The sequence below is a fragment of the Alligator mississippiensis genome, chromosome 13 (assembly GCF_030867095.1).
Source record: "Alligator mississippiensis isolate rAllMis1 chromosome 13, rAllMis1, whole genome shotgun sequence".
Classification (NCBI taxonomy): Eukaryota; Metazoa; Chordata; order Crocodylia; family Alligatoridae; genus Alligator; species Alligator mississippiensis.
Genome location: NC_081836.1, coordinates 9,597,312 through 9,624,591, shown reverse-complemented (window position 1 = coordinate 9,624,591; position 27,280 = coordinate 9,597,312). Strand labels below are relative to the sequence as shown.

The window sequence follows — 27,280 nt, the reverse complement described above, 5'->3', positions numbered from 1 at the left end:
GGCACAGGACCAGCTTTGGGTCTGTCTTCATCACATGTTTGGGGGGGGTGGTCCAAACACGCAGTTCCTCCCATACCCTTACCCATCTCTAAGCAGCCTGCAGCTCTGAGTGGGAACGTGGCCTCCAGCTAACATGTACAGCATAGTGTCCATTCCTGTACCCTTTTTATCCTGCTTTTGTTCTGTCCGTAGGTTGCCAAGAGAGTTGGCAGGGTTCTGTACATGGCAAGCTTCCCCATGGCGTTCCCACTGCAGCCCCCAGGCTTACGGCCTCCAGACCGGGACCTGCCTCCTACGGACCTCCGCCCGTCCTCTACTGGAAGCGTGGCCTCCCCATTCAGCACTGGCCTGCTCCCCGCCAGCCGCATCTCGCCAAAGCAGGAGAATGGAAACCCTCCCTTAATGGCTGGCATCAACGACACCACAAAACCTCCATCTTAACTGCATGGTGGCTCTTGACTCCCTCCAGAACTGAGACACAGCTGGATGAACTCAAAGGTACCGAGTGCGAGAGACAAGGAACCCCCCACCCCGGCCTCAGTGGTGTGCAGCGGAGGGCCCAGGAAAGAGGGATGATAATAATGATTATTTTTTTGTGGTGCATTCATTTTGTTTAAAAGAAGAAAAAGCTCAAAGTTCAAAAGGAAGGAAAATAATCCAAAGATTTACCGAAAGCAGCTCACGGGGAAAACACAAGGGTTTGGAGAGGGACGGAAACCGCTCGCTCCCCTGCCGAGAGCAGACAGCACGTGGCAGGCGGGGAATTGGATGCTTCTTTGCCTTCGAGGGAAGGCGGCTTTGGAGGACTCCTGGGCATGGCTCTGATCAGGGTGGGGGGCTGCTCGCCGAGGGAGTATGCTCTGTGCTGGGAGCCGCCAACCCCCCCCTCCCTGCCCCTCTTTTTCCTTTGCAGACAGCTCCCTCCCTGGAGCCTGTCCTCAGTTCCTCATTCAGGTGTCTATGCATCTCTAGCAACTTTTGAACCAATACCAAAGACAGACAAAAAAAAAAAAAAAAAAAAAAAGACGAGAAAAAAAAGGCAAACCAAGGCAAGTTCTGGTCCATGTTTACTTCAGTGTGATGGTACGGCACAGGCGGCTCTCACCCCCCCCTGCACCCCCCATGGCACGGTGCCCCTGCCACCACCACACAGAGACAAGAGACTCTGGTGGCTTCCCTCCCATCCCCAGCCCCTTCAGGACATTTTATATATATATATATATATATATATATATATATATAAAAAAATAACATTTTGTTTTAAAAAGAAACTGCAATAGGAGAGCGTGTGCCCAGCAGGGGCGGGGGTTCTCCTGCGCATCTCCCAGCACTGCCGGGACGTGTACAGCAGACGTGTGTCTCATTGCCTGTTTGTCTGGGGAAAGGGGGTGCTCTTTTTCTACAAGCCTTGTTACAGAGGCGGGCGTAGTTGCACATTCTGGGCTGCTAAGCACCAGAAGGCCGGGCCCTGCGCGTGCCCACGGGGGCAGGGAACTCAGGCTGGACATGGGAAGGGTTTTTACTACTGTGAACGAGACGGTGATTCCCGGAGGTGCCCTTCTGTGACGTGTACAGTTGTGAGCAACAATCACATGTGGTACTTCTTGCTCTCTCTCTCTCTCTCTCTCTCTCTCCTTTTTGTTTAAACGTTGCACGTGCTACCGTTTGGGGTTTTTTTTTTTTCCTTAACAAATAGCTTGGTGGTACATTAGCTTCTTTATATTGTAAAAAGAATTGTCATTATCCATCACGTCACGATAACGGCTTTCCAGCAATCGATTTAAATAAAAAAACCACTTAATTTACCCAGGGTACATGCTTCTCCCGGGCCGGCATCTGCCGGTGCTCAGGTATGTGCAGACGTCTCCCACATGCTCACGCTGAGGATTGCAAGCCCTGTGCATTGAGAACATGTTTCTTTTGCATTCGACCTGGGTCCTGCCTGTACTGCGAGATGGCTGGGAGGAAGAGCCCAGTCCAGGTGAATGACCAGAAAGAGCAACACCGAGAAATGGGCTGAAAGGCTCTTGCTGCTAAAGCCCCCACAGGCAGATGGGCTGGGAAGGCCCAAACTGGGGCTGCGCAGGCAGGGGTGGAGCAGGAAGTATTTGCAGAGCAAGTCAGAACTGTCTTGAAGGTAAAACTTGACAGCCACAGACAAGAGGGGTTAGTACAACTGCCACTTTCTCTCAGCAGGAAGAATTTGGTTCTGCTCCATCTCTAGAGGGGAACCTAAACCGAAATGGGACCAGTTTTCTTTTGCTTCAAAGTGAAATTCCTCTTTTGAGCTTTTTAAAAAGTAGAGGAAAAAAAGTTTGGAGTCTGCCCCCCCACTTCCCTTCTTGCCACTTAATACAACAGATCGCAGGATGGACAGACTGCCCTGCTCCCTTTTTCTCACATGCACAACTCATGATAGCAGAGGGAGTTTGGCTCCCAGAGTACCCCCAACGCAGCTGCTGCAAACGACTTGCTCCCCCAGCACCATGCCTGCAGTCCAGGACACTGCTGGCATACAGCAGCACGGACTCTGCTGTCACAGGATGTGGTGAGCCTGTGGAGTCCGGTCGGAACATAACGAAACCTGGCCACGTGGCTGCAGGAGTCGCACCCCAGCTTTGCAAACGCCGCTCCCCATGGCGGCTGGATGGTGCATCTCTGAGCTCATCCACGTCATGGACTGCACTCCAGTGGCTCTGCAGAAAGGCACTGCGTGTTGCCAGGACTGCACCATCTTTGGCTGGTCAGCGCGAGTCTTGGGGGCTGTGCTGAGACAACAGCCATCTTCGGGCTGCAGAGAACAGCCCTTCCTCTGACACCCCTAGCACCTACAAGCCCCATGGTGGGAAGGGGTGTTATTCAACTCTACTGTTGCCTTTGAAGGCAGCTCCTAGCCCTGGCAAAACACAGTGAGGTAAGGAGAAAGCTCTTGCCTGTTGTCTGACCACAAATTTGGAGTCCATAGGTCATTTAAACCATTACCAATGAAATTAAGAGAGGGGAAAAAAAACAGGTGAGCCCCTTTCCCAAAACACCAGCAAGAAGCTCAGGTTTAGCTGGAAATGCCCCCAGTGCTACTGCCAGAGCAATAATGATGTCCTGGAGCAGGAGCGGAGAAACTGCACAAACCAAGGAGCAGGGAGCTTGGAGTGAGGGCGATGGCTGCTGTCCTTGCACTGGACGGAAACCGTGATACACTCTGGCTCCCACTTGGCTTTGGGGAAGCACAGCCCAAGGGGAAGCTGTATTGCCTTCATGGTGCTAAGCCACCAAGCCCTGCTCTTGGCTGCCTGGGACTGCAGCATAGGACGCAGGTAACTGGGACCTGCTACTGTGGTCACCAGAGAAGACGAGACGTGAGCAGCATCAGGACAAAGTCAAGGGGAGAGACAGGTACCTAGTATGTCTCCCATCTCCTCTCCAAGCAGAGAGCAATCACTGCCAGCCCCGAGGAGCAGGGCAGCAAGTGGCGTGAGGCTGCAGCCTTGCTCTAGAAAGGCGTTTGATTAATGCCCTGCCAAGGCTCCGCTTTCCCCATCTATCTCAATGATTCCCATATTGAGCCTGCTCTGCTCTGGAGCGTAAGGAGACAGCATGCTCTGCCTCACATCACCATCCGAGGGGAAGGCAAATAAGGGCAAGTGGCCCAGCAGTGACCAACTATCAGGTGCTGATAACGCAGAGGAGATGAGGGGGTGCAGGCAGGGAGCAGTGATCTGTCTCACTGCTGAGTTCCTTGCACAAGTAATTCCCAGAAGACTGTGAGCTTTGCTCTCACAGCAGCAAAAGCACCAAAGGCCAAAACCTCAGGTGGCCTAGTTCTGCAGCCGTGTCCTTATGCTATGGGCTCAGCCCATGGGAAGCAACAAGGAGAAAGACTGAGCAAGCTGGAAGCAGCACATGCTGTCCACCCTTTGAGCGGGGTGGACAAGGCAGCTGGAGGCGCTGGAGCTGGGAGAGAGCCCAGCTCGTGTGCTTGGGGCTGTGGCTCTGCAGGGCCGATGGCATGAAGAGCCTTTTCATCACAAACGTAACCAGCCATGACTGAACGCATGTGAGAAGCCCTCCTGCTGGCTCTGGTTAGGGGGGCGTTCTCCACTTAAGACAGAGCAGAGCTGCACCAGAAGGTGGGTGAGATTTCTCAGGGCCGAGCCGCCTGCCTGCATCGTTCCTGGGGGGACCTGCCCCAGAACTCCCACTCTGCACATCAGTGAGAGGCAACACCCTCAACCATTTGCAGTGGTGCATGGGGCTGGTCTGCTTTGGGTGGCAGTGGGAAACTCCAGTACCGACGTTGCAATTAGTCCTTGAGGACTTGGCAGAGCTGAGGCACTTTAGCCTGGGGTCTGGGGAGCCAGTGGGTGGCCCCTGGACATTGCCCAGGGGTGGGTGGCCCCGCAGACTGGAGCTTCGGTAGGGCTAGCACCCCCTCTGCCCTGCGGTTCGGTTCCTCACCGCTCTGGTGGAGCTGCAGTGAGCCTTGGTTGGCTCTGAATGTTGGATTTTAATGAGGGTGTTTTTATTACCTCTGCGGAGCTGTTTTACTGGCCCAGACCTGACCACAAATTTTACTGCGTTCTCAAAAACCATAAAACTCTGGTGGGAAAACGGCTGAAGAGTCCAAGTGGCGTCTTCACTGCCTTGGTGAGGGAACCCTCCCCTGCACCCCGTGGCAGGCGGCTGCCCGCCCCATGGGGCTCTTACCGCCTCCTGGGAAGTGGGTGGGAGAGGGCCGTGCCGTGGAACCAGCCAGTGACTGCCCTCTGCAGCCATGTGCCATTGTCCATGAGGTTCTGAGGCCTTCAGTCCTCGTCAGAGACATCAAGGTCCTCCACGACATCCTCCTCGCCTTGGGCCAGCTGCTCCAGGTCGGCCCTGGTCAGCCCATGGGTGCCGCGTCTCCGCCGGCTGGTCTGTTCCCCAAGCTGCAAGCTCCCCTCAGCCTCCCCTGCGGAAGGAAAGAGCAGAGAGGTGTAAATCCTGCTTTATCGGCTGGGAGCGAGGCAAGCGGAGGCGGCTCATCACTAATTAATCATGGGCGCTAATTAATTTATCAGTGCTGCTGCAGCTCTCAGACAGCAGGGGTTGGGGGGAGGGGAGGGCACACTGCCAGGTGCCCAGGGCAGCACCTGCTCTGGTGCGGAGCAGGGGGAGGAGTTCAACGCGGTGCCGGGGGGTGGTGGTGCAGGGGGGCCATGCTCCTGCTTTCCATGACTCCCTAAGGCAGGAACAGCCTGCAGCCAGGCAGGGAGCACTGCTGGGCTGTTTCCAGGGAGGCTGGCAGAGATGCTGCTATGGGACTGGAGCCTGTGGAGCCTGCCGCAGGACCAGGCTGTGCCACGTGCTTTGGGCTGAGGCCCAGTGCAGCGCGTGATGACCTGCTCTCATGCTGAGCTCAAGGCTGAGCCCTGCCTTTGCTGATCGATGGTTGTGAAACCCAGTGGGACGGGAGCAGTCAGTCCAGGTGCACCCCAGCTGTGCAGTCAGGCTCCATGAGGCTCCACCAGCTTTAGCCCATGCTCCCTTGGCCCCTGGGGACAGGCAGGTTACTACAGCTACAGGGAAGCTCTCGCTGTAACTGGGCCTGGAGGGAAAGGGCTGGAAGGACAGAAAGAAAAGTGCTCCGGGCCTTGGCGGCAGCGTTAGCTTGTGCGTTGCAAGCGCATCTATTCCAGGCATCGCCATGAAGGCATCGATGCCAAGCCTCTGCCATCTGCCATGCTAAAGTAGCCAGGTGTCAGGGAACGCTTTCACTCTCTCCCCCATTCCCCCTGCAGCACAGGAAACCTGCCCCTCCAGGACAGACCGCAGCTGCTTCCTGCTGATGCTCAGCCCCCAGGGGATATGGGTAAGAGGAGGCAGGGGAAGGGGCTTCTCTGCAAAGCCCAGCACTCCCTTTCCAGCCCCAAGCCCCTTGCAAGCAAGGCATGGCTAGCACTGGCCGAGCACAGCCAAAACTGCTTCTAGGAACATGTGCCCACCTGCCATGGACTAGAGCGAGGTGGGGTCCTGCTGGCCCAGGGTGACCCAGATTGGGCGCATGGCTGGAGGTGCTCAGGCAGCATCAGAGACCAGCTGTGCTTCCTCTCTGCGGGCACTAAGCAGTGCCAGTGCCGTCCAGAGCAGCCGTGCATAGCCTGCGTGAATCCCCTTCTCGGGCAGCAGCTGTAAGCTGAGGGGGGCAGGCCATGGCTGGGAGCATAGATGGCAGGAAGGCAGCGGGGCTGCAGCTGCAGAGATCATTAACTGTTTTGCTGCTGCTGGGAGCACCTCCTCCTCGCTGCCCACGAAGGGCAGAACCAGCAGCCCAAAAAGAAAAAACACTGTGTGGTGCTGAGCCCTGGAGATGCTCAGTGTCTGGGTGCATGTGTAGAGAGCCTGGAAAGACTTGTAACCAGGGCCCAGTGAGGCAGGCCAGGCCAGTCCCTCTTGGCAGGAGGGCCCTGAGCAGAGATGAAAGCCCCCTGGCAGCCTCTTAGCACCAGCACCTCATAAACCTTAACCCTTTTGCTCAGGTCTCTGACGGCATCCCAGCTGCTGCAGCACCCAGCTTCAGAAGGGTGAAAACCTCCAGGCCTGGCAAGGGGGGAGAGATGCCTGCCTTTCTGGTGAAGCCAGGTTGAAGAGGGGGGAGCCTGGTGCTTAAAGACCCACTACAGTTCCCCCCACCCCAACCTCCCGGGGACAGCCAGGCCTCTGCCACCTCTTTCTGCTCCTTACCATTGGAATCGCTACCTTCCTCTTCCTCCTCCACTTCATACTCTCCTTCATCGTCATCATCATCGTCCAGGTCCTCATCCTCCCCCTCACTGCTCAGGTCTGAGTCTCCGTCCGGGCTTTCCTTCTCTCTCGATGCTTTCCTGGCTTCTGTCTTCCCTGCAATTCATTAAGAAAAATAATAAATGACACAAAATCCCTGCAATGGCAGCCAGGGCCCTGCACACCCTCATGGCCACAGCCCAGGGCAGAGCAGCTAGCACCTTCTCCTGGCCACTGGTCAGGCAGCCTGTCCCCCACACAATGCTTAGAGCAAAGTATGAGCCTCACCATGGCCTGGGCATATCTGCCAAGGTGCAGGAGGGCTTGGCAGGGAGCAGATGTGAGGGGCTGTTGCCCCATGTGCCAGGGAGCTCCCGTGTCTGGCTCTGATTTGGCAGTTACACGGCAGCAGAGGCACTAGCAAGGTGCTGAGCAGAGCAAGATGCAGCTCCCGGATGCTAGACTGGGTGTCCCACCTCGGCTTCAGGGGAGAGGAGGGCAACGGGAAGGAAAGCAGGGCAAGGGGAAAGGGGATTCACCAACAGTACGAACTAGGGTGGGCTGGCCCCATGGCAACTGCATCAGTGCAACCCAAGAGGCACAAGTGTTTGCTCAGGGCACAGCTTAGGTTGGATGCCCCCTGCAAAGCCAAGGTCACTGGGGAGCCAAAGCTTCACTCGGGGCCCTCGCACAGCTGTGCTCAGCCCCTTGGAAAGTCTCAGCAGAGGGGCCCAGACTCGAAGGGACCCTGCAGCCCCACGGGCTATGTTACGCTCCCATCTCTATGGCCGCAGGCTCCTAGTGCTTTGAGCTCTTCAACTTAGCCCTTTGTTCACCCCAGGCTGAGGGGAGGGTTTCTCTGCCTACAGGGCTGGCACGAGATGCTCTGCACTCAAAGCAGTGCTGAAGGGAGGTGAAAGGCCTTTATCCTGCCCCAGGAGCTGTCAGGTACCCATGCTCCTCATGCCCCCATCCGGGAACCTGGCCATGCTGCACTCCTCGCAGCCCTGCTGCAGCTCCTACGGCCCAGCCCCGTCCCCACCCCTGCCAGCCGGCTTCTCCTCTTCACTGGGCTGGAGACAGAGTCATTAATAAGCTGGCTGCCGGTGCTCCCGGCGGCAGCCGTCCGCACTCTCCCCCAGCTGAGCGCGCGCTGCCTGCAGCCCCCATTCATTAGGCTCGCCGGGGAGCGCGGCTGATGGAGCTCGCCCCGGCAGCCATGCAGAGCGCTCCCCCTGCGGGGCAGGCTGGGTGGAAGATGGATGGCGCTGCCGCCCGCCGCCTGGGAGAATATTGATGGGCACCTGCGAAGCCTGTCTCTGCACAGGCAGGGAGAGGTGGGAGCCAGCAGCGGCGGGGGCAGAAAAACCAGCTCGCTCCCATCCATCACGTGGCGCTAGCAAAAAGGCCTGTCAGCTCCACTTACCGGCAGCGAGAGCTCATCCGAGTGGGACTGTGGGAGGCCCCTGAGCCCAGCTGCGACCGGGAATTGGATGCCAGGCCCATCATTTGGTGGCCTGCAGGCCTTCAAGAGGCATGGACCAGAGAGCCCCTTCTCCCCCCACAGCCCCAGCCCTCCGCTAGTTAAGACAGGCTGGGGAGGCAGGCCGACATCCCATGGGAAACAGGAGAACCAAACCCCCACCGGCTGAGCCCTGCTTCCTTAAGAGAGATGCAGAACTGCCCTGCGCCAGTCCAGCTCAGCACCACATGCCAGCCCCCTGCCCCTGCCCCCCCACCCTGTGCTGTGCCCACCTGGAGGCTGAGGTCTAACCACTGCTCCGTGCCGGGCTTGGGAAGAGCGTCCTTGGGCTGCAGCCAAACGGCATGGCCTGAGGACCACGCAGTCCCTGAGTGAGCCCAATGGCTCATGGAGGGCAAGCCTGGGGAGACCAGCCCCCCCCACTCCTTTTTCGGAGGCTGAGAGGTGCAGCACGGAGCAGGGCTGTCACCCCCGGGTCTCACATCCCAGCCCCTGCTTGCACACCTCGCTGGCCCCTTGAGTGCCAGGGGGCCCGTGGCAGCACCTGGAACGCTGGAGGCTCCTCCGTGCACGATCCTCCCCCGCGCCCTGCCTCCAGGGATCCCTGCCAGGCAGCCGCCGAGATACGAGCCTGGCTTCCCAGACGGTGCAGGCGGAGGGTGGGCGCTGGGAAGCCTGCATTAATCACTGTGATGATGAAGCTATTACCGGTGCAGGGGGGAGGGGCAGACACGGGACGGGAAACCCGCCAGTGCTCCCGGGAGGCTTGCAGCCGCCGTGCTGGGTTTGGCTGTGTGCGATCAGTGGGCTGCAAAGCACGGGACACGGGCTGCACAAAGCCATCCCCAGCCTCCCTGGGACCGAGAGTTCGGTGGGAACCACAAAGGGCTGAGGGATGGCTGAAGGAGGGCCGCCAAAGCGAGCATCACCTCCGACCAGCTCAGGCCAAAGCTGTCCTTAACTATCAGAGTTCAAGGCAAGACCTAACGCAGGGAAGAGGCGATAATCCTCCAGCTCCCTTTGAGGAAGCCTCTGCTGGAGATGGGACACCAGCAAAAATGGGCCCCGAGTCTGGGCCAAGCTGGCCATGTCCATGCTCACACCAGCTCTAGTCCAAAGCATTGCCTCACCCTAGGACTCGGTTCCTCATGGCTGCTCAAGACCGCGCAGAAGCAGTGGCACGGGCACATCCTCTCCTGCCAGGCTGGGGCCTGGGGCGATCTCACCCACAGAGGCCCCCGGAGCTAGGCAGACGCAAAGCCAGAATTAAACCAGATTAAGCAGAGATGGAAACTGGCCTCCTAGGAGAAAGGGGAAAGTGTTCCAGCCACGGCCAAGGGGCGAATCCATTCACTGCAGCCAGACAACCAAAATAAGCAGCCCACATGCATGAAACAAGGAGGCAGAGATGCACGGAGAACAGTTTCATCAGAAAGCCTGTATGTGCCCATCTCCAGGTGCTAGCCCTTTCAATGCTGCCCTACCCTTCCTGCCTCCCAGCTCTCTGGGCACGTTGTACCTTATGCTCTCAGGCCCTGCGTGTTCCCATCCCCATTCCTTGGGCAGAGAAACTGAGGCAAGAAGCAGGTCCTGTGTGTCCTGTGCCTACTGCCACAGGGCCGAGCCTCTTGCAGGTCCCCAAGTGTCCTGGGCTCACATGGCTGGCAGGGAGTCCTGCTGGGCACCGAGTTAGGAGGCTGCAGCGCCACGCAGCGCCGCAGTGTTTGTCTTCCCTCTGCCTCATTCTCTGCATGCTCACCTGGAGCAGCATCTAGCTGCACAGCTCCTTCCCAGGGCATCCCTACCTGCGAGCTCGACACCCATGCTCCTAGATGATCCTGGCTTCCCAGAGGCCATGCCACTACATCAAGCTGGGAGGGGCTGCACACCCCTGCGGAGCTCCAATGCCCCCACCCCAGCCTGACAGCAGCTCCCTGCCTCCCCCACATGCTGCTAGCCAGCAAGCATGGCTCCTACGCAGAAAAAAACCCAGCTGAGCATCCAGGAGCAGGGGGCTGAAAGCGAGAGGGGCCTGAGGGAGCGGCGGGAGATTTGTCATCGTCAGCCAGTGCTATTATGGTATAGGCTGGTCCCCACCTCCGTGCCTAGCCGAGGGCACCGGGGGTGACAGATGACTTGCCGTGAGGGATGTGCCGTCCCTGGCCCCCACCGGAGATGCACCGGCTATGGATCCCCCTTGACCCCAAGGCGCTGGTGTGTGAGAAGAGCCACGGTTATCCCCTCGGCAAAGGAAAATGCCCGTCCTCTCTGCCCCCCGGCACGAAACCGTTGCAAGGCGATGAGGTGGCGGCCGTGCGCGGGGGCCGCTCCAGCTCATGAGACGCATGCCGCCCCCGCTCCCCCCACCAGAGCTCATTACAGCCCGGCCGCAGAGCCGCCGCGGCCACGCTCCTCTCTCGCCTCTAATTGCCTCATGACGAGGCAGCCCAGCGCCTCTCGCCAAGCCATTAATAATTTCCAGGAGCAGCCGTCTGCCCTCCCGGAGCTCTGTCAGCTGGTAAATGAGAGGAATGCATGTGATTCGCCCCCAGCCCCCACCCCAGACAGATCGATTGATCAAACCCATGGCGCTCCCCGCCCCCACTCTTCCCCCCCTTGGCCTTCAGAGCATTCCCAGCTGCCTCCTCCCGGCCAGCCCTTGCACGGACCCGGGGCGCTGCTCTCGCCCATGGATTAACCCTCCTTCTCCTGTCCCTCTGGCTCTGTTCCAGCCCCACAGAGGCAGGCCGGCAATGATCACACCGCTGCCTAAAGCAGACAGACGGAGGGGCCCACTTCCCTTCGACTCAGGCAATTACACCGAGAACAACCCCCCTTTCAAAAGCTCCCTCTGCCTTGTACCTCTCTGCCCCTTTCCAGTGCACAGCTGGATCTGCTGTGTGTACTGGCCTTACTCCGACAGCGGGCCCCCAGCACTTCCAAGCCAGGCGTGAAGCCGACGGACGCCGGGAGCCCCACTGGGATGCAGGGTGAGATGTTCAGCTTTGCGACTGCAGAAGGGAGGCAATGAATGAAAGGACCTGGGGGTTACGGCGGACCCTAAGATGAATGAGCCGTGTGCTCTCATTGCAAAAGAAAAAAAAAGCTAACTGCAGGCTGGGTTGTATTCACAGGAGTGTCACACACATATCAAGGGAAGTGAGGCTCCCACTATTCAGCACTGGTGAGGCCTCACCTGGAGTCCGGTGTCCAGTTTAGGGCCCTGCACTGCAAGAACCATGTGGACAGTTTGGAAAGAGTCCAGTGCAGAGCAACAAAAATGATTAGGGGCCGGGGGGGAAAGGCTGAAAGACCTAAGGTTATTTAGTCTAAAGAAGAGAAGACTGAGGAGGGATTTGATAACAGTCTTCCAATACCTGAAGGGCAATTACAGAGAGGATGGAAATGGGCTTTTCTTTGTAGCTGAAGGGGACAGGACTAGGAACAATGGTCTGCAGAAGGGGAAATTTAGGTTGGAGACGAGGAGGAACTTTTTGACTTTGAAGGTGGGTCAGGCACTACTGGCACAGGCTACCTAGAGGTTGTGGAAATCACTCTTGGAAGTTTGCAAGAGGCTGGGATAGCTTCCTTAGTCAGGGATGATCCTGCCTTGAGCAGGGGGCTGGACTACATGACCTCATGACGTCCCTTCCAGGCCTACTTTCCTATGAAACCAGTTTGGCTTTGATGCAGAATGAATCCATGAAGGAATCTGCATCCAGGCAGGGGCACAAGGCACTGGGGGGTCAAGGAGCCCCCATGCTCTCCCTGGCCTGGTCACCGCCTCATGGTGACTTTACCCACATCCCTAGCCCTCTGCTTCCCCTCTGATTCTTGTCTCTTTGGTGTCTCTGCTCCTGGGGCAGACATTATCACCTGCTACGTGCCCACGCAGCACATGCACACCAGGGCCCTGGGCTGGGCTGGTGTCTCCTGGTGCTACTGTGAGAAGAAGGCACTAGAGAAGGCTGGCCTGCACTCCACATCCCTGACAGACAAGGCAGGGAAGGGGCATGCTTACACATGCAAGCTCTGTCATCGCTGCAAAAGCTGCCAGGTATTTTATGGCAGACTCAGCCATGCCTGTTAGCCATCCCCTGCCTGCAGCTCACCCCCAGGTCAGTGCCACACAACTGCGCTCATCTGTTCTGGGCACTTCTGGAGCCCCATGCCCCAATTCCCTGCCCTTCGCACAGGGGGGGTGGGGGGAGAAGAGGGCTGGCTGGAAACATTTCCCCACATTTGCCTAACAGAAAGGAAGAAACAATGGACAAAAGAGTGCGGGGCGAAGGAGAGGGAGTAATTCAGGCTTGGAGACTGACCTCATCCCCCAGTTTTAGCACAGGTTGTAGGAACTGAGGACACCCTGCAAAAGTGGGCTCTAAAACCAGGTCTCAAGTTCCCCCCTCCATAGCTAAGCAATGCTGCTGCCGCCCCCCCTCCCCCGGGCACCAATTTTATCAAGGAGCTCAGATCCTCAGTTATCAAACTGCTCAGATCCTACAAGGAACCAGATAAAAAAGCAGTTTGCCACACTCCCAGCTGCAGAGGGGTTCCAAAACAGACACATTTAAACCCAGTGCCCCTCGCGCACTGCTTGCCACCAACACGGGCCCAGAACAAAGTGCTAGGGGAAGCGCATTCCTGGCTTAAGAAAGAAGGCTGATGCTGGAGCTGGAACAATTTGCAAGCCGTCCTATCTTAACGCTGCTAAGCACTGAAGGCTCCCAGCACTGTCGCTCAAGGCGACCGGAGCAGAGAAAGTGAAGCAGCCTCTGCTCCCGCTGGTCCCAAGACATCTCAGCCTGTCAGCTGCCCGGCCCATATCTGATGTGCAGGAATGACTTTCTACATTCGAACGTGGGGATACCGGCATGGCCACACCGTGTCAGGCCAGCAATCTCCCTTTTGTCTGAGATCCTGGCATTCAGCTCTTGCCAGATGCTTCCGAAAAAGGTACAAAAGGCCTTATGATTGGCAATTAGGAAGAGCTTGGCCTGTCAGGGGAATTTCTTACCTGACCCTGATGCCCTCTATCTATGGCTCATGCTTCGCTCCGAATATTTTCACTCGGTTGTCTCCATACATATTGTACACTAGTCACACAGCACAGCTCAGCTGTGAATGACACGTGCAAGCACATTTTTATAGGTGCACACACACCAGTTTTAGCTGCTGTGTCCGTACCTGTTTAGACACAACAGACGACACGTGCCATGCTCCTGCACCCCTCAAGGTGTGCATCTCACCTGCTGCAATGGCTCAGCCGTGCTGTTCCCAGGCAGCCGCACTGTGCACCTGCTGTATTGCACACTGGTGTAGTGAGAGAACCACGTATTTATACTGCATGCCGTGGACCTGTTTCTTGTGCCCGATTCATACAGAGATGTGCTGGCACCAGCTGTGCTGATGGGAGCAGCGGAGCAAGTGGACATATTTGCTGTAAACACTGCCAGTTCTTCCTTATTCTTGGGCAGGAGCCAAAGATTAAAAAAAAAAATCAGACAGAGTGGAGCCTCTACCGTGGCACCTGCTGCCGCACCCTGCCCTGGCTGCTTCTACAGCACCCAGCTGCCACATGGAAAAGCCCTGCAGGGGAAGCAGAGAGGCTCCCTGCTGAAACCCCGGGGAATGCTCATCCCTGCGCCCAGGTCATCATGCATCTTCCTCCCTGACCGCACATACACCCTTGTACCTGCATCACCTGGGGGCTCGGGGATAAGACTGACGAGGAACCGAAGGGGAGAAGGAAGCAGCAGAGACTATGAGGTCCAGGAGCAGAATGCCGCCTCCCCGTTTAGCATCCTCCCTTCTCCCAGCTTGCACCCGCTGTCTCACCCTGCTGAACGGGGATCCCTGCATGCACCTGTAGCCTGGCAATGGGGTGCTGCTGCCCCTGGCCCCTTATGGGCCTGAGCCCCCTTTCACCTCTAAGCCACGTTGTGCTCCTAGGAATCCAGGGGCTGCTTTCCCCATGGAGACCCATCCCATCTTGCTGCACTCCCGGTACCATGCAGCAGACCCCCATCTGCCCCCCTCAACCCAACAGGGACCTTCATGTGTTGCTATCCTAGTCTGCACCTCCGTGCTGCAGGGGTCCCATGCTGTGCAGTGCGGGGATTCCTCGGGAGGTGGCTCCTCAGCTGGGAAGATCATGGAGATGCAAACGCCAAATTACTGGCGGCTGCTTCCTGCAGCTTGGTCCGAGTCAGGAAGTGGCAAATCCCTGCTCCCCCCTGCAGCGTAGGTGGATGGGGGGTGGGGGAGGCACATGTGTGTGAGAGGGTGCATGTGTGTTTGTGTGTGTGGGGGGGGGGTGGAGGGGGGAAGGGGGTGTCATACCCTGGGGAGAGGCCAGGAAGGTAGGGGGACAGGAGGCAGGTCAGTACAGTGGGAAGAGGTCAGGTGCTCCCTCCCGGTGCCAGGACCAAAGCAGAAGCGACCCCAGTATCAGCTCAAGAGGAGCAGGGAAGCTCTCAGCAATGGGATAGCACCCTTGTCCCAGGGGCCTGGCTCAGCCTGCTCAGGTGGGCCCTCCTGCCACTGCCCTGGGGCAAGCCGCATTACTAACGAGGAATACAAGCAGCCGTTGCTTCCATCTGCCCTTCCGGCTGCTGACAGCTGTGCCTGAGGCCTTTGGGAAGGGGGCAGGGGTTGGGACAGACTGACAGATTGAGAGCATGTATGTGCATGGGCGACAAGGGAAACCGGTTATGATGTGGCTTGGGGGAGGTTTGCACTTGCCCAAACACCCTGAGAAATTCAGACGGATGCTGCTTACTGGGTCACTGGAGCCCAAACGCTGTGCACGTGCTCACAGATGACCCCGTCCCCAAGCCCAGGCCCCGACCCCTGTTCCGGAGGCCGAGTGAGCTGGGGCTGCCTACAAGCAGCAGACCTACTCAAGGCTGAGCATGTATGTGAGACCTTGCGGGTCTGGGGCTCGTGCTGAACCGCCTGGGTTATCTGTGAAGCAGCAGCTGCAGTTATGGTGATAAAGTGAGCGACTCCCCTTCTATCCCTGGTCCCCACTCTGTGGACTTGCAAAGATGGATTTTGTGGCAAGATGCATGGGGCCAGTGGCTGGCATCGTAAGTTAGCTGCAAAAGAAAACTGTGTAGCTATGAGCTTCCCGATGGTGTAGCCAGGGAAAGAGGGAGAGCGCTGAGGTGGACGTGCCCGGCATTGAACTACATCCCTCCGCCCCGTTCTATTCCCTAGATTTCCCTTTGCTGTTTATTTTGCATTTTTTTTAGCCTCTCTCAAAACTAGGGAACAGGCAGGGGAAGAAAAACCCTGGAATAGCCAGCTCTAATCTGCTCTGCCAGCCTCGCCTTCGTTAGGTGGGAGTTAACGAGCAAGGTATTTTCGTTAGTCATGGTTAACCCCGGAGTCCAGCTGCTCTCCCAGCTAACCCTGCTCCAGAGAGATTACGGTCGCTGTAAATTGTAATGAGCACTTAAGTACTGCAAAATTTAATTTAAAAAAAAAAAAAGAGGAGCGAGGGGGCTGTGAACAGCAGCTAATTAACAGAAAATGGATAATTTCCTGGCGATTAACATTTGATTTTCCACTGGTCTGGATGCAGGCTGGTGTCTGGCTGGGCAAAACACCCACAAACCTCCCTATCACCTGAAAGGGCATCTCCCTTTCAAATGTCTCGTCTCTGGCTAAGAACAGGAGGCAATTCTACTGCTTCCCTGCCTCCCCCCAGCAAGCCATAGTGATGCTAGTAAACCAGCAGCAGATGCTGCCTGAGGTGGGGTAAAGGAAGGGGGCAAATTGGTTCCTCCTGTCTATACCATTGTATGAGAGTGGTTCTGATTTGCACACCAGGATCCAACGAGTCCAGCCTCCTGTCCGTAATGGCAGCCACACTCAAGGGTAAAGAAGCCCAGAGTTGGCCTATGGGCAATATTTTGTCCCTGGAGAAGGTCTCCTCCCAGTCTGAACAGCTAGAGATGGGGTGAGCCCTGAAACCCAAAGCTTTAATTTTCCCCAAGACTCTTCCTTTTCAGCACTGATGAGGACAGTGCTGGATGTTGTTGCTCAGCTGGATGCTAGATCTTACTCATCCTAACCTCAGGCCATACAGGATCATAGGAAATTAAGGCTGGAAGGGATCTCACAAGGGCATCTAGTCCAGATCCAGTTCAAGGCAGGATCATCCCTGACCATCCGAGCCAAAAGTCTGTCCAGCCAGCTCTTGAAAACTTGCAAGGATGGATATTTCCACAACCTCTCTGGGCAGCCTGTTCTAATGCTTGATCAGCCTCAAAGGCAGAAAGTTTCTCCTCATTTCCAACCTAAATCTCTCCTGCTCCAGTTGGAGGCCATTGCTCCTAGTCCGGTCCCTTTCAGCCACAGAGAAGAACTTATCCTCTCTAATCGCCCTTCAGGTATTTGAAGACTGTTATCAAATCCCCCTTCAGTCTCCTCTTCTCCAGACTAAATAACCCTAGTTCTTTCAGCCTTTCCTCACAAGTCTTACCTCCCAGGTCCCCAATCATTTCTCTTGCTCTGCACTGGACTCTTTCCAAACTGTCCACATCATTCTTGATGCAAAGACACATCAGTTTTTAATCACTTACATCAGTTTTTAATTCACCACCCTGGGTTTCCTGGAGCAACTCCTAGATGTTTTTGTTCGCAGGCAGATCAAATCTAAGAGAAGGCAGGGCAGATATGCACCCCAAACTAACTAAATAAGGTATGCAGAGAAAGCCTAAGCTTTTGTGAACTCAGGCTCACTTCATCAGATGCTATGAAAGGACAAGCACAGATCAGTGTAAAAAGGAGAGTAAGTGATTTGATTTTGATTTGATTCAAATACCCACTCTACTTTATACACTGATCTATGCTTATCCTTTCACAGCTCAAGTTCACGAAAGCTTATGCTCCATATATATCGCTTATTTAACTAGTCTATAAGGTGCATCTCTATGCTGCCTTACTAACATAGCTAACTACCTCTCAGATCAATTCTCAGCTACTGCACGCCTGGGATGAGACATACCCAGAGCAAAACTAAAGGAAGAAGGCTCTAAATCATCTAGGCCCTTTTGACCACAAGCTGCTGTTGTTGCTCCTTACATTACCCTTGCATTGCGGGAAGGTGTCATGCGTCTAAGCCATTCCCTGCTCCTGTGCCCACAGCCTGGAGGACAGAGCTGGCAGGGCCAAGTGGCTGGACAGACACTCATGTCTGTGTTTGAAGGAGCTGGGTGTCAGTGCAGAGATCCCAAAGCAGGCAAGTGCTGCCGCTCATCTCCCGAGGGCAGATCGCTGGCATTGGCAAGGCTCTGAGATGGGCCAGTACAGCAGCTTGTCCCCCCCGGTCAGCTGGACCCAGTTACACTCTTCAGGGACATGTGGCAAGTACCAAGCATCCGAGGCCCCACATGTCCTTTCCCACAGCGCCCCTGTACAGCTAGGCTGCTACAGCCCTGCAGCTGAGCGCGGCTGGCTCTGAGATTAGGCTGGTTACAAGCTGAACTTGGAGACACCTCTGCCTTGTGTGCAGCTTAATAATATAACGAGATCAGGATCCAGCAAGACCCCCTGCTGCTCAGGGATACAGAGGACACAAGGAGCAAGTGCTGATTTAATGTTAAAAGCCAACCAAAAGTCTTTTGCCTCTCCAGACCCTGACCCTTCCCCTTCACGTGTGCGCCATGGGGAGAAGGGCCGAGAACTCCCCAGGTCAAATCAGGACAAAAGGGCTGCAACTGGGGCATGTGGGCTAGGGAGGAGTGGGGTGGAGGGTAAAGGCAGCAGTGCAAACTCTGCACTTCTGTTTCATTCGGCAAGTCCTCCCCTTCCCCCAGACATTACAACAATAGCTGGCTCCAAAGCTGCAAATGCTGGCGCTGGTGACAGGGGCAACCACGCTCTGACTCACCTCCATCTGCGGCCAACACCGACAGCTGCTGAGCGCAGAGGACAAGCAAGAGGACGAGGGCTCATTGTGCACCCTGATTCGTGTCCCCCGAGGCACGAGCCACCCTCCACCCCCGCCCCCATCCTGCTGCTCTGCCACCTCCACACGAGGCCTCGGAGCTCAGACTGGCTGCCAAAAGCAGCCCACTTCAAGGTGCAGGTTGTGCCCAGGCCCTGTAACTTATCCCCCCGCAAGCCAGGCTAAGGAACAGGAGGGTAAAACCAAAGCAGAAGCAGCTGAGCTAGGAATGGTGGAGAGCACTGTCCTTACTGACATAGTAACACAAGGCTGAATTGTACACCTGGCCCCTCAACGAGAGGTGCTCTTCCCACGCAGGCCTGGTGCAAGCCTTGCTCCACATGAAGTGCTCTTGGCAATGTGCACCTGCTGTTGCACAAAGGCCCCCAGGGGCTGGCTGAACCGACACCAAACATGCGCACGCGCACACACATGCTGGGAGAAGCTACCAAGCCCAGCTGTACACCATGAAGTGGGTGAGCCCGTGAAGCCCCAGGACAGAAAAGCTGGAGTGGTTTTTATCAGGGACTGGTGCCAAGAGACAAAGCTACAGCCCACTGCTGTTGCTCCTCTTGTCAAAGCATTTCATGGACTGGGCTGTGGGGAATAGTGCCTTCCAAGGGTGAATACAGCAGGTCCTTGGGAGACCAATGAGACATCTGCCTGGGAAGTGTCAGTTTGGTGGGCAGGTCTCCGAAGCTGGGGAGACGCAGAGCTACCTTAAGGCTCCACTGGAATGAGCTCTGGGTGGGGGGGCTTTCTATGTTTCCTTCTTCCTCTTTATTACTAAGGACACTTGCAAAACCCATCAATTTAAAAACCCTGTCTGACACAGTGAGAGGTCTCTGCAGTGTATGAGGGACACCTGCAATGGAGGCATGGCTTTATCTACTTCACCAGCCTAATTCTCCACCAACCATCAGAATTTACTCTTGCACCTCGTAATCACTGCCCCACACAAAAGGTTAGGGCCTGACACGTGGAACGAGACACAGGAGCAGGTGAACTCCTGAAGAAAAAAGGTAGATCCTGATTGCTTGCAAGTGCCTTCCCCCTATAATAAGTAGGGACAAGTTATTCAGAAAACACTTCGAGGCAAAATTCCCATTAAGGGAGGAATGCAAAAGTTTTTCTGAGCACTTAAGCGGGCTCCGCAATTTACTGCAGACCCCTAGTGGTCAGCTACTGAATGACTCTGTCCCATTCTTTCTGCTGGCCTAAACTTCCCTGCCCTGTGGAAAACGATTTTTTTGTCATTTAAGCCACTAGAAAGTTTCCTACAAGGATTCAAGGGTGTGTGGTTAACCCTGCTCTCCAGTGTGGTCTCAGGTCTGAAAGTTGGCAGTGGTGGGACCTGGCAATTCCTATGGTCTGATTTACTGTGATATCCAAGTGACCTCTCTTTACTGTATTTAGCCTAAACACCTTCGTGAGGTAAGACAGGGCCACAAATCCCCATTTTACGGAGGGGAGAGAGCTGCAGAGACACGGGACCAAACAGTGCTGCTGGAAAGCTCCATGAACATCCCATGATCCAAAAGGTCAGGCTGTTGCCAAAGCTCTGTGCAGGCCGCAGACACAAGGGACAAATGACCAGTGCACGGGTCTAGCTTAGAGCCACTCTCTAGTGACACACCTCAGCTGCACTGCAGGAGCCGGGGAGAGCAGGCGCCCTTTCTGGGTGAACACCTCTGGGGCTGGATTCAGAGACAACAGCCAATCTTAGCACCCCTTGGTGCTGGGGCAGTGGGATAAGAGGGAAAGGGACAGACGGGGGCCAAAGGTAATGGAGTTTTTAGAATGAGCTGGATAAAAGCACTAAGAATGAAGCAGTAAGATGGAAGACACTGAACCAGCTTCCTTGTGCTGGTTTCCAAAGCCTCCACAAAGTAACTGCCCTGCCATACTCTGCATTCCCAAGCCATGTGGAGACAGAGCCATGCCACGTGATGCCCGTGTGATGGGGCCTGATTTATGCACAGATGAAGTGAGCGCAGACCCCTGGTTCAGCCCCAGCCCAGTACCTTTCACAGAGAATCCACCGCTCTCCTCCTCAGAGTCGCTGTCCAACTCAAAGAGATCCTTGAATTCCTTGTGGTCTTCCTCCTTCCTATCCTCCAGCCGCTTGCGCTTGATTTCTGGGAAATTCAGGTCTTCAAGCTAGATGTGAGAAGACAGAGAAAAGAAAGGATGAGTGAAAACATATTTAGCTTTTGCTTTCTTATCATGGGGTGGGCCCAGCCACAAGCTGCAGTTAACTATGCAGCACTGGGGTCAAAGCCAGGAGCTCAGCAAGTGAAACCCCAAGTGCCGGAAGGTGAAAGATCACCCCGGAAAGCAGCAGATGCCCTGGGGTGGAGGCAGTTATGAAGCTCCATTAAGACATGCAAAGCATCTCCACTCCAGGGGTGCTGCTGACAAACAGCTGCTGCTTCTGGGCCATCTGCTGGGTAAAACCCCATTGCAAGTCTTTCAGGAAGGGGAAAACCCACCTCCTTTGCACTGAGTCCAGCTGAATGTGGGGAGCAGCCCTGGGGTACTGAAGAACCTTTTGATCAGTGTGAGTGCATGGCTGCATCTTCTCATGTCCCCGGCACCTGGATTTAAAGCCCTGCCTGCCCCAAAAAGTGCTGCTGATCATAGAGAGCAGAGCAGAACAGAGTGGTGGTCTGGACTGTCTCAGCACCTGCCAGCTTTGGAGTAGCCAAGTGCCAATAAGGCGGAGAGGGAGATATAGCAAAGAAATGCCTGGGGCTTCTCTTTTGCTGCATTGTCATGTAACCCTTATCTGAACACGGTTAAACGACAAGAATCTGCAGTGTCAAATGCTACCCACCTCTGCTTTAACCTCTTTCATTTCCAGAGCTGCCCAGCTACAGTTGGCACTGTCCCACAGGGCCATTTGAGTAAAAGTGCCATGCTTATCCCCTGGTACCAAGGATAAGCATGGTACCAAGCTGGTACTAAGACATGTTTGCTCCCCAAATTAGCAAGAGCTGACTCCATTTTGCCACCTTGTGCTTTATTTCTGGGGTGAGGGCTGTTGGCAATGCTGGCTCACGGAGAGGCAGCCACCAGCTCTGCACACAAGTATAATGTCCCTGCATGCTGCATCACAAGAGCTGTGCTCCTAAACCCAGTGCCTGGGACTGGCACCACATCTCAGGCAGGCAGGCATTACTGGGAGTGGCCACACACGCAGGGTCAACCTCTGCCCATGTAAACGGTCCTTGGCTTTGCAATCTCTCCATCTTGCACCTTAACCCTGGTCTAAGACAAAGCATCTTTGGGACGGGCAAGGGAACACTCTCACTGTAACCATCACCTCGTGGGAAGCAAGAAGATTAGGTGCCTTGACTGTCACATGGTTTGTGGCTATTTCACAAAGCTGTACGAGCTGTGCTGCTGTCACCTCCACTGATTATTTTACTTGTAGCAAGGCAACGGATGCAGGGGCCCTGAGAAGACGAAACCGTCACTTCACATCTAAAGACAAAAATTTGGTTGGCCTTCAACTCGGAAACTCAACATGCTGCATGCCATGCTGTGGCCATGCACGTGTAACTAGTAGCGGTTCGCTGGCTGGCTACATGCGAGTACTAAGCAGAGGACTGGTTACACACACAAGAGCAGCAGCATACATGTGCAAAGCAAGTGTGCAAACACCCAAGGTCATGGAGCTCAATGCCAGCCCAAAGCCGCCCTGTATTTTCAGTCTTTCACAGTGCACCTGGCAGGTCTCTCCACTGAGCTCTCTGGGAGAACGCCCACATCCCTCCTTGGCAGCCCTGCAGGCTGCAAGTGCAGCCGTAGAGCTGTGGTGTTTAAGCTGGCTTTGCTGATACCTGTCAGCTCACACGGATCCCAAATTCACTTGACCCACTGCCACTGGGATGGGTGCCTGGGAGGACCAGACACAGCTCAAGACCATGCAGCACCTGCAAGCTACACGGTCCAACCCCGCACCTTTATCAACATCCCTGGGGCCGTCCTTGCAGTGCTCTGTACTGTCACTAAGCCAAACACCATCATCAGCTCTCTTGGCTAAATCATTCACGAATACATTGTACAGCTCTGGTCCCAATGCTGACCTCTAGGATACGCGGACAGCTTCAATCTGCTCTGAGCAGCAGCTGTTTATTGAGGCCTGGTTTCCTATCACGTAACTCCTCCATGGCTTAGCTGGAGGCAAGGAGAACGGAGTCTCACGTTTCAGGCTCCTGGGGTGCCCCAATCCTGTGCAAGACTCTCGGGGAAGGAAGAACTGCCGGGACCAGGTATTGAGCAGGGAAAAAATCAGGCTTCCTTAGTCACGACAATAAAATGCAGAAGGCATCTGAGATTTTCTCTGCCCCTGCCTTTTGTTTCATTAAGAGCCTGAACACGGCCTGTTTGCAGGCAACAAGCAGCACAGCAAGGTTTTTAGGGGAAAAGGAACTGGGTTTGAGCAACGCACAGCTCATGCACCGCCTGCGTGGAGGAGAGGAGAGGCCGATGTCTCAGCATTTTGTACCGGGTGCACATTTCTGTGGCATGCAAGCTGTTCCTGGCTGGGAGGGCTCTTTGCACAGGGCCTCTTCAGCACCCTGTATGGCAGGGTCCCCAGCTCCATGCACTGCCAGGGTGTTAACACTAGCCTACACTTCCAGAAGCAACTTGTGCTCCTGGGTGACTTAACTTCCATCGTGCCCAGCTGGTGGCTTCTTACCAGGGCCCCCACTCTCAGAAGTGGGCTGCCCCCCCCACACTTTCCCTGCTCTCAAGGATCTGTCGGGCATCTTCAGGATGATTTCAGCCAATGCATCAACCAGCCAACAAGCGACAGAGCCCTCCACGGCACAGCCCAGATACGTTGTGCTGCAGCTGTAACCCGGCAAGCTGGGGGCCAGGCCTCCATCTACCAGCAAGGGAGCTCCTCTTCTCAGCCTCTCGCAGTGCCGATTAGCCCGCATCCCATTAGGTCCCGCTGTGAGAAGGGAGCGGAGCTGGCAGCCGGGGTCAGTGTGACGACACCGAGTTGCATCTCGCAGCTCGGAGCCAGGCGGAGCTCTTTCTATTTCAATGGCTGCTAATGGGACATGGATTTTCACAGCCCTAATGGGCCTCGTGGTGCTGTGCGCCCCGCTGGAGCGCACAATGCTGCATCATTAAGACAGCAGTCCCCTGCCGAGAGAGACAACAGCCCTACTCCCTGAATGGCGATGGCAGGCAGCAGCCGGCCTGGCTGAAACCTCCCGCCAGACCCAGCCGTTCCAGGTCGGCTGTCTGTTCCTCCCACTCCCGCAGGGGCTGAAACAATCCCCAGCTTCTCCCTTTACCTGCTGCCCCGGCTCCCTGGGGGAAACCTGCCTGAGGGAGCTCTCACCTCGCCCCCTCCCTGCTGGCAACAGATACCCGCTCTGCCTCCTGCTCCTCCATGCAAGATTTGGACCTGGCCTGCACAGCTGGGCTATCTCCTTTTCAGCTCCTGGGGACAGCTGTGCTGGGCTGAGCCCCACCTGCAGTCCAGGATAGCTGCTACACTTGCTACAGGAGGACCAGCTCCCAGTGAAGGACTCCGAACACACCCAGGGTCCCCAGGTTTTCTCCCACCACCATGACTCCATTGGGAGCCCAGAATCACATCCCACGGACTCTTTGTTGTTCCCATGCCACCCTGGTGACACTATCTATTGCAGGTTCCCCGTCCAGGCATCCCAGCTCAGCCATTTCCGGTGCATCAGCTACTTGATGTGGAGAGGTGAGCACCCTCAGTTGTCTCACAGATCCTGGCCATGCTCTGCCAGGACCAAATGGAGGCAGCCAGAGCATCATCTAGATTGGCAGAGCCAAGGCCTGGCTGTGTAGAGGGTTGTGGTGTAGCCAGCCCCCCCACCCTCTATAAACTACATCTGCAGAGAATATATAGCAACTGAGAGAGCCTGACAAGCTTCGTATGTAAACAGGGGAAGGGTCCAGTGAAAGCCCCTGAACCGAACACACCTCCAAGCACATGGAAAGTTCAAGTCTGCCATCACAAGGAGGGAAGCCAGGAAGCTGGATGGCGCCAGGGTGACTCCGGGCAGCGCATAACTTTCCCATAAAGCAGCCGAAAGAAAGGACTCCTCATCCCATCACCACCTCTCCCCACCTCCTTGTCTGCCTTGCTCAGCCAGGGAAAGCATGGCCCCGGGAGCAGATATGAAGGCTGCAGCTGGGCTGGGGACCCAAGAGAGGTTGCAGAAGGAAGCCAAGGGCTCACGACTCCCCACCGGTTGTCTCAGGCCCACGCACTTCACCTCCTGCCCAGGCATGCAGCCCAGCCATGCTCCCCACAGAGAGAAAGCATCTCTTACTCACACCATGGAGGAGCCAGGCCCCTGCTAGAGCAGGGCTGTCCCTGGAACCAGCCCCGGGATTGACCCTTACCCTTTCTTTGCCGCTGATTTCCAGCTGGATCTCCTTTTCCCTCAGTTTCTTCCACTGCACATAGTACTTGGTCAGCGGTGTTCCCTCCTCTTGGATCTGCCTCTCCCACCGCTCCTGTGGGGAAAGAAGAGGACGACAATGGCTTTAGGCTTTGTGGGATGTCCCAGAGCTAACAAGGGAGTCTGTGTCCAGCCTCAAGGCCTGCTCTGAGCAGACCCAGGCTTTATTTTCTTGAACCACGAGCGAGCCTATGGAGCCAGGGCTGGGAGCTGTGAAGATTTAGAGCCCTCATTTCGGTGAAAACGTTGTCACGAATGAGCCCTCATTTCGGTGGCAGTGCTGGGTGGACTTGCCACACAGCACTGCCAGTGCCAGCTGGGCTGGGGGACGTGTGCTAAGGCCACAGACAAAGCTGCCCCATGCAAACAACGGCTGGGCATGGAAGCAGCTAGGGACACCTTAAAGAATACAAGTATTGGGACCAGCTGCTCAGCACTGTCCAAAATCCACACCCCTTTCAGGGTTCACTTGGACATCCTCAAAAAGGAATGAAATCACCCCAAAAAAATCACTTGTTCTGGGCAGCCTGACAGAGCCCACCAGCCTGCACGGTCTAACTCCCAAGAGCTTCAGGATGCAGACACTGCTGGCATTCGCGGAGGAGTCAGGGCTGGGTGCACTCCACACTGGGTGCTTTGCAGAGAAGGAGGTGTGAAAAGGCTCTTAAGCCTGGCAGTCTTATGTTTTTTTAGACCCATAGTTAGGCCCCTATGAGAAGATGCCTGATTCTCCGCAGGCCCTTCTTTTAATGTCTCCCCTGTGAAGCTCTGACCCTGAATTGAGACCCCCCACCCCGCATTACACAGCTCTGGGAAGGAGACACAAACACAGCAGTGAAGTCAGACAAGGCGTTAGCAGCACTGAAGAAAAAGCCACAGCTTCAAGCACAACTGGAGGGCAGAGCGCAGAGGGATTTTCTGCCGCTGGAATCTCTGGACTCCGCGTCTGGCCTGGCGATGGCTCAGGGCAAACTTGGTCCCAAAACCCAGGATTGTGTTGCTGTTAGAAACCTCAAGCCGGCATTTTCCAAGCCGCATCCAAGGGAGGGCTGATTGGGTTTTAAGTCTATGGCCAAGGCATTTATTTCCGAAGCAAACATTTCCCCGTCTGCGAAAGCGGAGAGCGAGAACCGCCGCATCTGTTTTTACTGCCCAAGCAGAGGGAACCGGGAGATGCAAGTGCCATAAATAGTGGGAAGTAAATTAGATGGTTAGAAATTCCTCCAGCTTTAATCATCGGGAATGTGATTACCGAGAGAGGGAGAGGACACGCTGAATTCAAACGCATGCTTTTCAACCTGGCAGCGCTGCTTTAACTCAGATCCCACATAGATCTGTACCTTATTATCTGGATTACAGCAGCGCCCAGAGGCGTCGGGCAAGCACATCATAGAGACAATCTAATGTATGGAGAGACAACAAGTGTAGGTAGCAATCAGGAGGAGCGGGAGAAGGAGGATGAGGTGAGTGGTGACAGGATGGAGATGAATGCAGATCCATTCAGTGCCGGGCAAGGCAGGAGAGAGATTGGCACCTGAGTAAACTAGGCAAGCTGGCATGTGCTGAGCAGCAGCACGGTGCCCTCATCTGGCACTCAGGAAAGTGCGCTGGCAACAAAAAAGGCCCTTCCAGCCCATCTCTCCTGTGGCACTGCTTGAAAACCCCCTGATTCTGTCTGCGGGCTCAGCCTGCGGGAGCAGCTCCTCCTGGCTGAGATGCTGCAGAGCGTGGGCCCCCCTGTTCAGGGCCGTGTCTGCAGGGGGAAAGGTTTATCTGAAGAATTTTAAGGCAGAGGCAGCGGAGAGTTGGCAGCTCCTTAATTCAGGCCAGCTCCATTCCCAGGTGGAGAGAGTCAGCTTGCATCCATGGAGCTGCGGCAAGGCATATAGCCCAGGGGCTACAGCACACCTGGGAGCAGAAACACAGGATCTGTGGTCTCCGCAAGCAGCCCCAGAAGCTGCACTTGGGTGACTCGTGTCATCCATGCTCTAATGAGGCAGAATCCCACTCCATGTCCCAGGCCGGGCACCACTGATACCACAGCTTCCAGCTGAGCAGGCCCTTTCCAGGAAGGACAGGCCCCAGATTCACATCCCCCTCCTGGGAGTGTTTGCAACCCGGCTCCAGACAGCATGACCAGAGCCTGCGTCTGCGGCCCAGCTACCCACAACCCTTCTTCAACATGCTGACCAAGCAGGAGGCTGGCGTCTACTGGCATGTGTCCCTGTAGATGCCTGCTCTCAGACAACCCAGCTCTGCTCTTGCTCTCTCCCACCGGTCAGGCAGGAGTGGCAATCCCTGAGCAGCACGGGGATGTTTTCTCTTTTGCCTTCTAGCCATAATCAAGCATTTGGATAAAGCATCCGAGTAAGGCTTGTCCTTGGGGGTGGCTTTTCTGCTGGAGAAGGGCTCTTTGCGGTGTGCCCAACATGCTGGAACATCACTGGGTTTCAATTGCAACCGATCCAGAGGCTGCACTTCCGTCATTGTGATAAGCGGCTGACTTCAACTGGTAAGGCCTCCTCCAGAGACCACTCTATTGCTGCCTTTTTTAGGGGCAGCTGGCATGAACCAGGGCCCCAGGATACAGTGCTCTGCCTCACCATTCCCATG

At 55.7% G+C, this 27,280-nt stretch overlaps 2 protein-coding genes across 10 annotated transcripts in view; one reads left to right on the top strand and one right to left on the bottom strand.

Annotated features, from left to right (window-relative positions):
- SAMD11 (sterile alpha motif domain containing 11) overlaps positions 1 to 1,805 on the top strand; it is a 155,754-nt gene extending 153,949 nt beyond the window's left edge. For all 8 annotated transcript variants that reach the window (XM_019493848.2, XM_019493849.2, XM_014610394.3 and 5 more), the window contains one exon: positions 193 to 1,805. In XM_019493848.2, coding sequence (XP_019349393.1) covers positions 193 to 441 — 249 coding nt within the window. In that variant the 3' untranslated portion in view covers positions 442 to 1,805. The remainder of the gene's footprint in view (positions 1 to 192) is intronic.
- Positions 1,608 to 27,280, bottom strand: part of NOC2L (NOC2 like nucleolar associated transcriptional repressor) — a 66,053-nt gene continuing 40,380 nt past the window's right edge. For both annotated transcript variants that reach the window (XM_019493995.2, XM_019493994.2), the window contains exons 16-19: positions 24,609 to 24,722; positions 20,225 to 20,360; positions 6,721 to 6,876; positions 1,608 to 4,948 (exon numbers count right to left, since the gene is read on the bottom strand). In XM_019493995.2, coding sequence (XP_019349540.1) covers positions 4,803 to 4,948; positions 6,721 to 6,876; positions 20,225 to 20,360; positions 24,609 to 24,722 — 552 coding nt within the window. In that variant the 3' untranslated portion in view covers positions 1,608 to 4,802. The remainder of the gene's footprint in view (positions 4,949 to 6,720; positions 6,877 to 20,224; positions 20,361 to 24,608; positions 24,723 to 27,280) is intronic.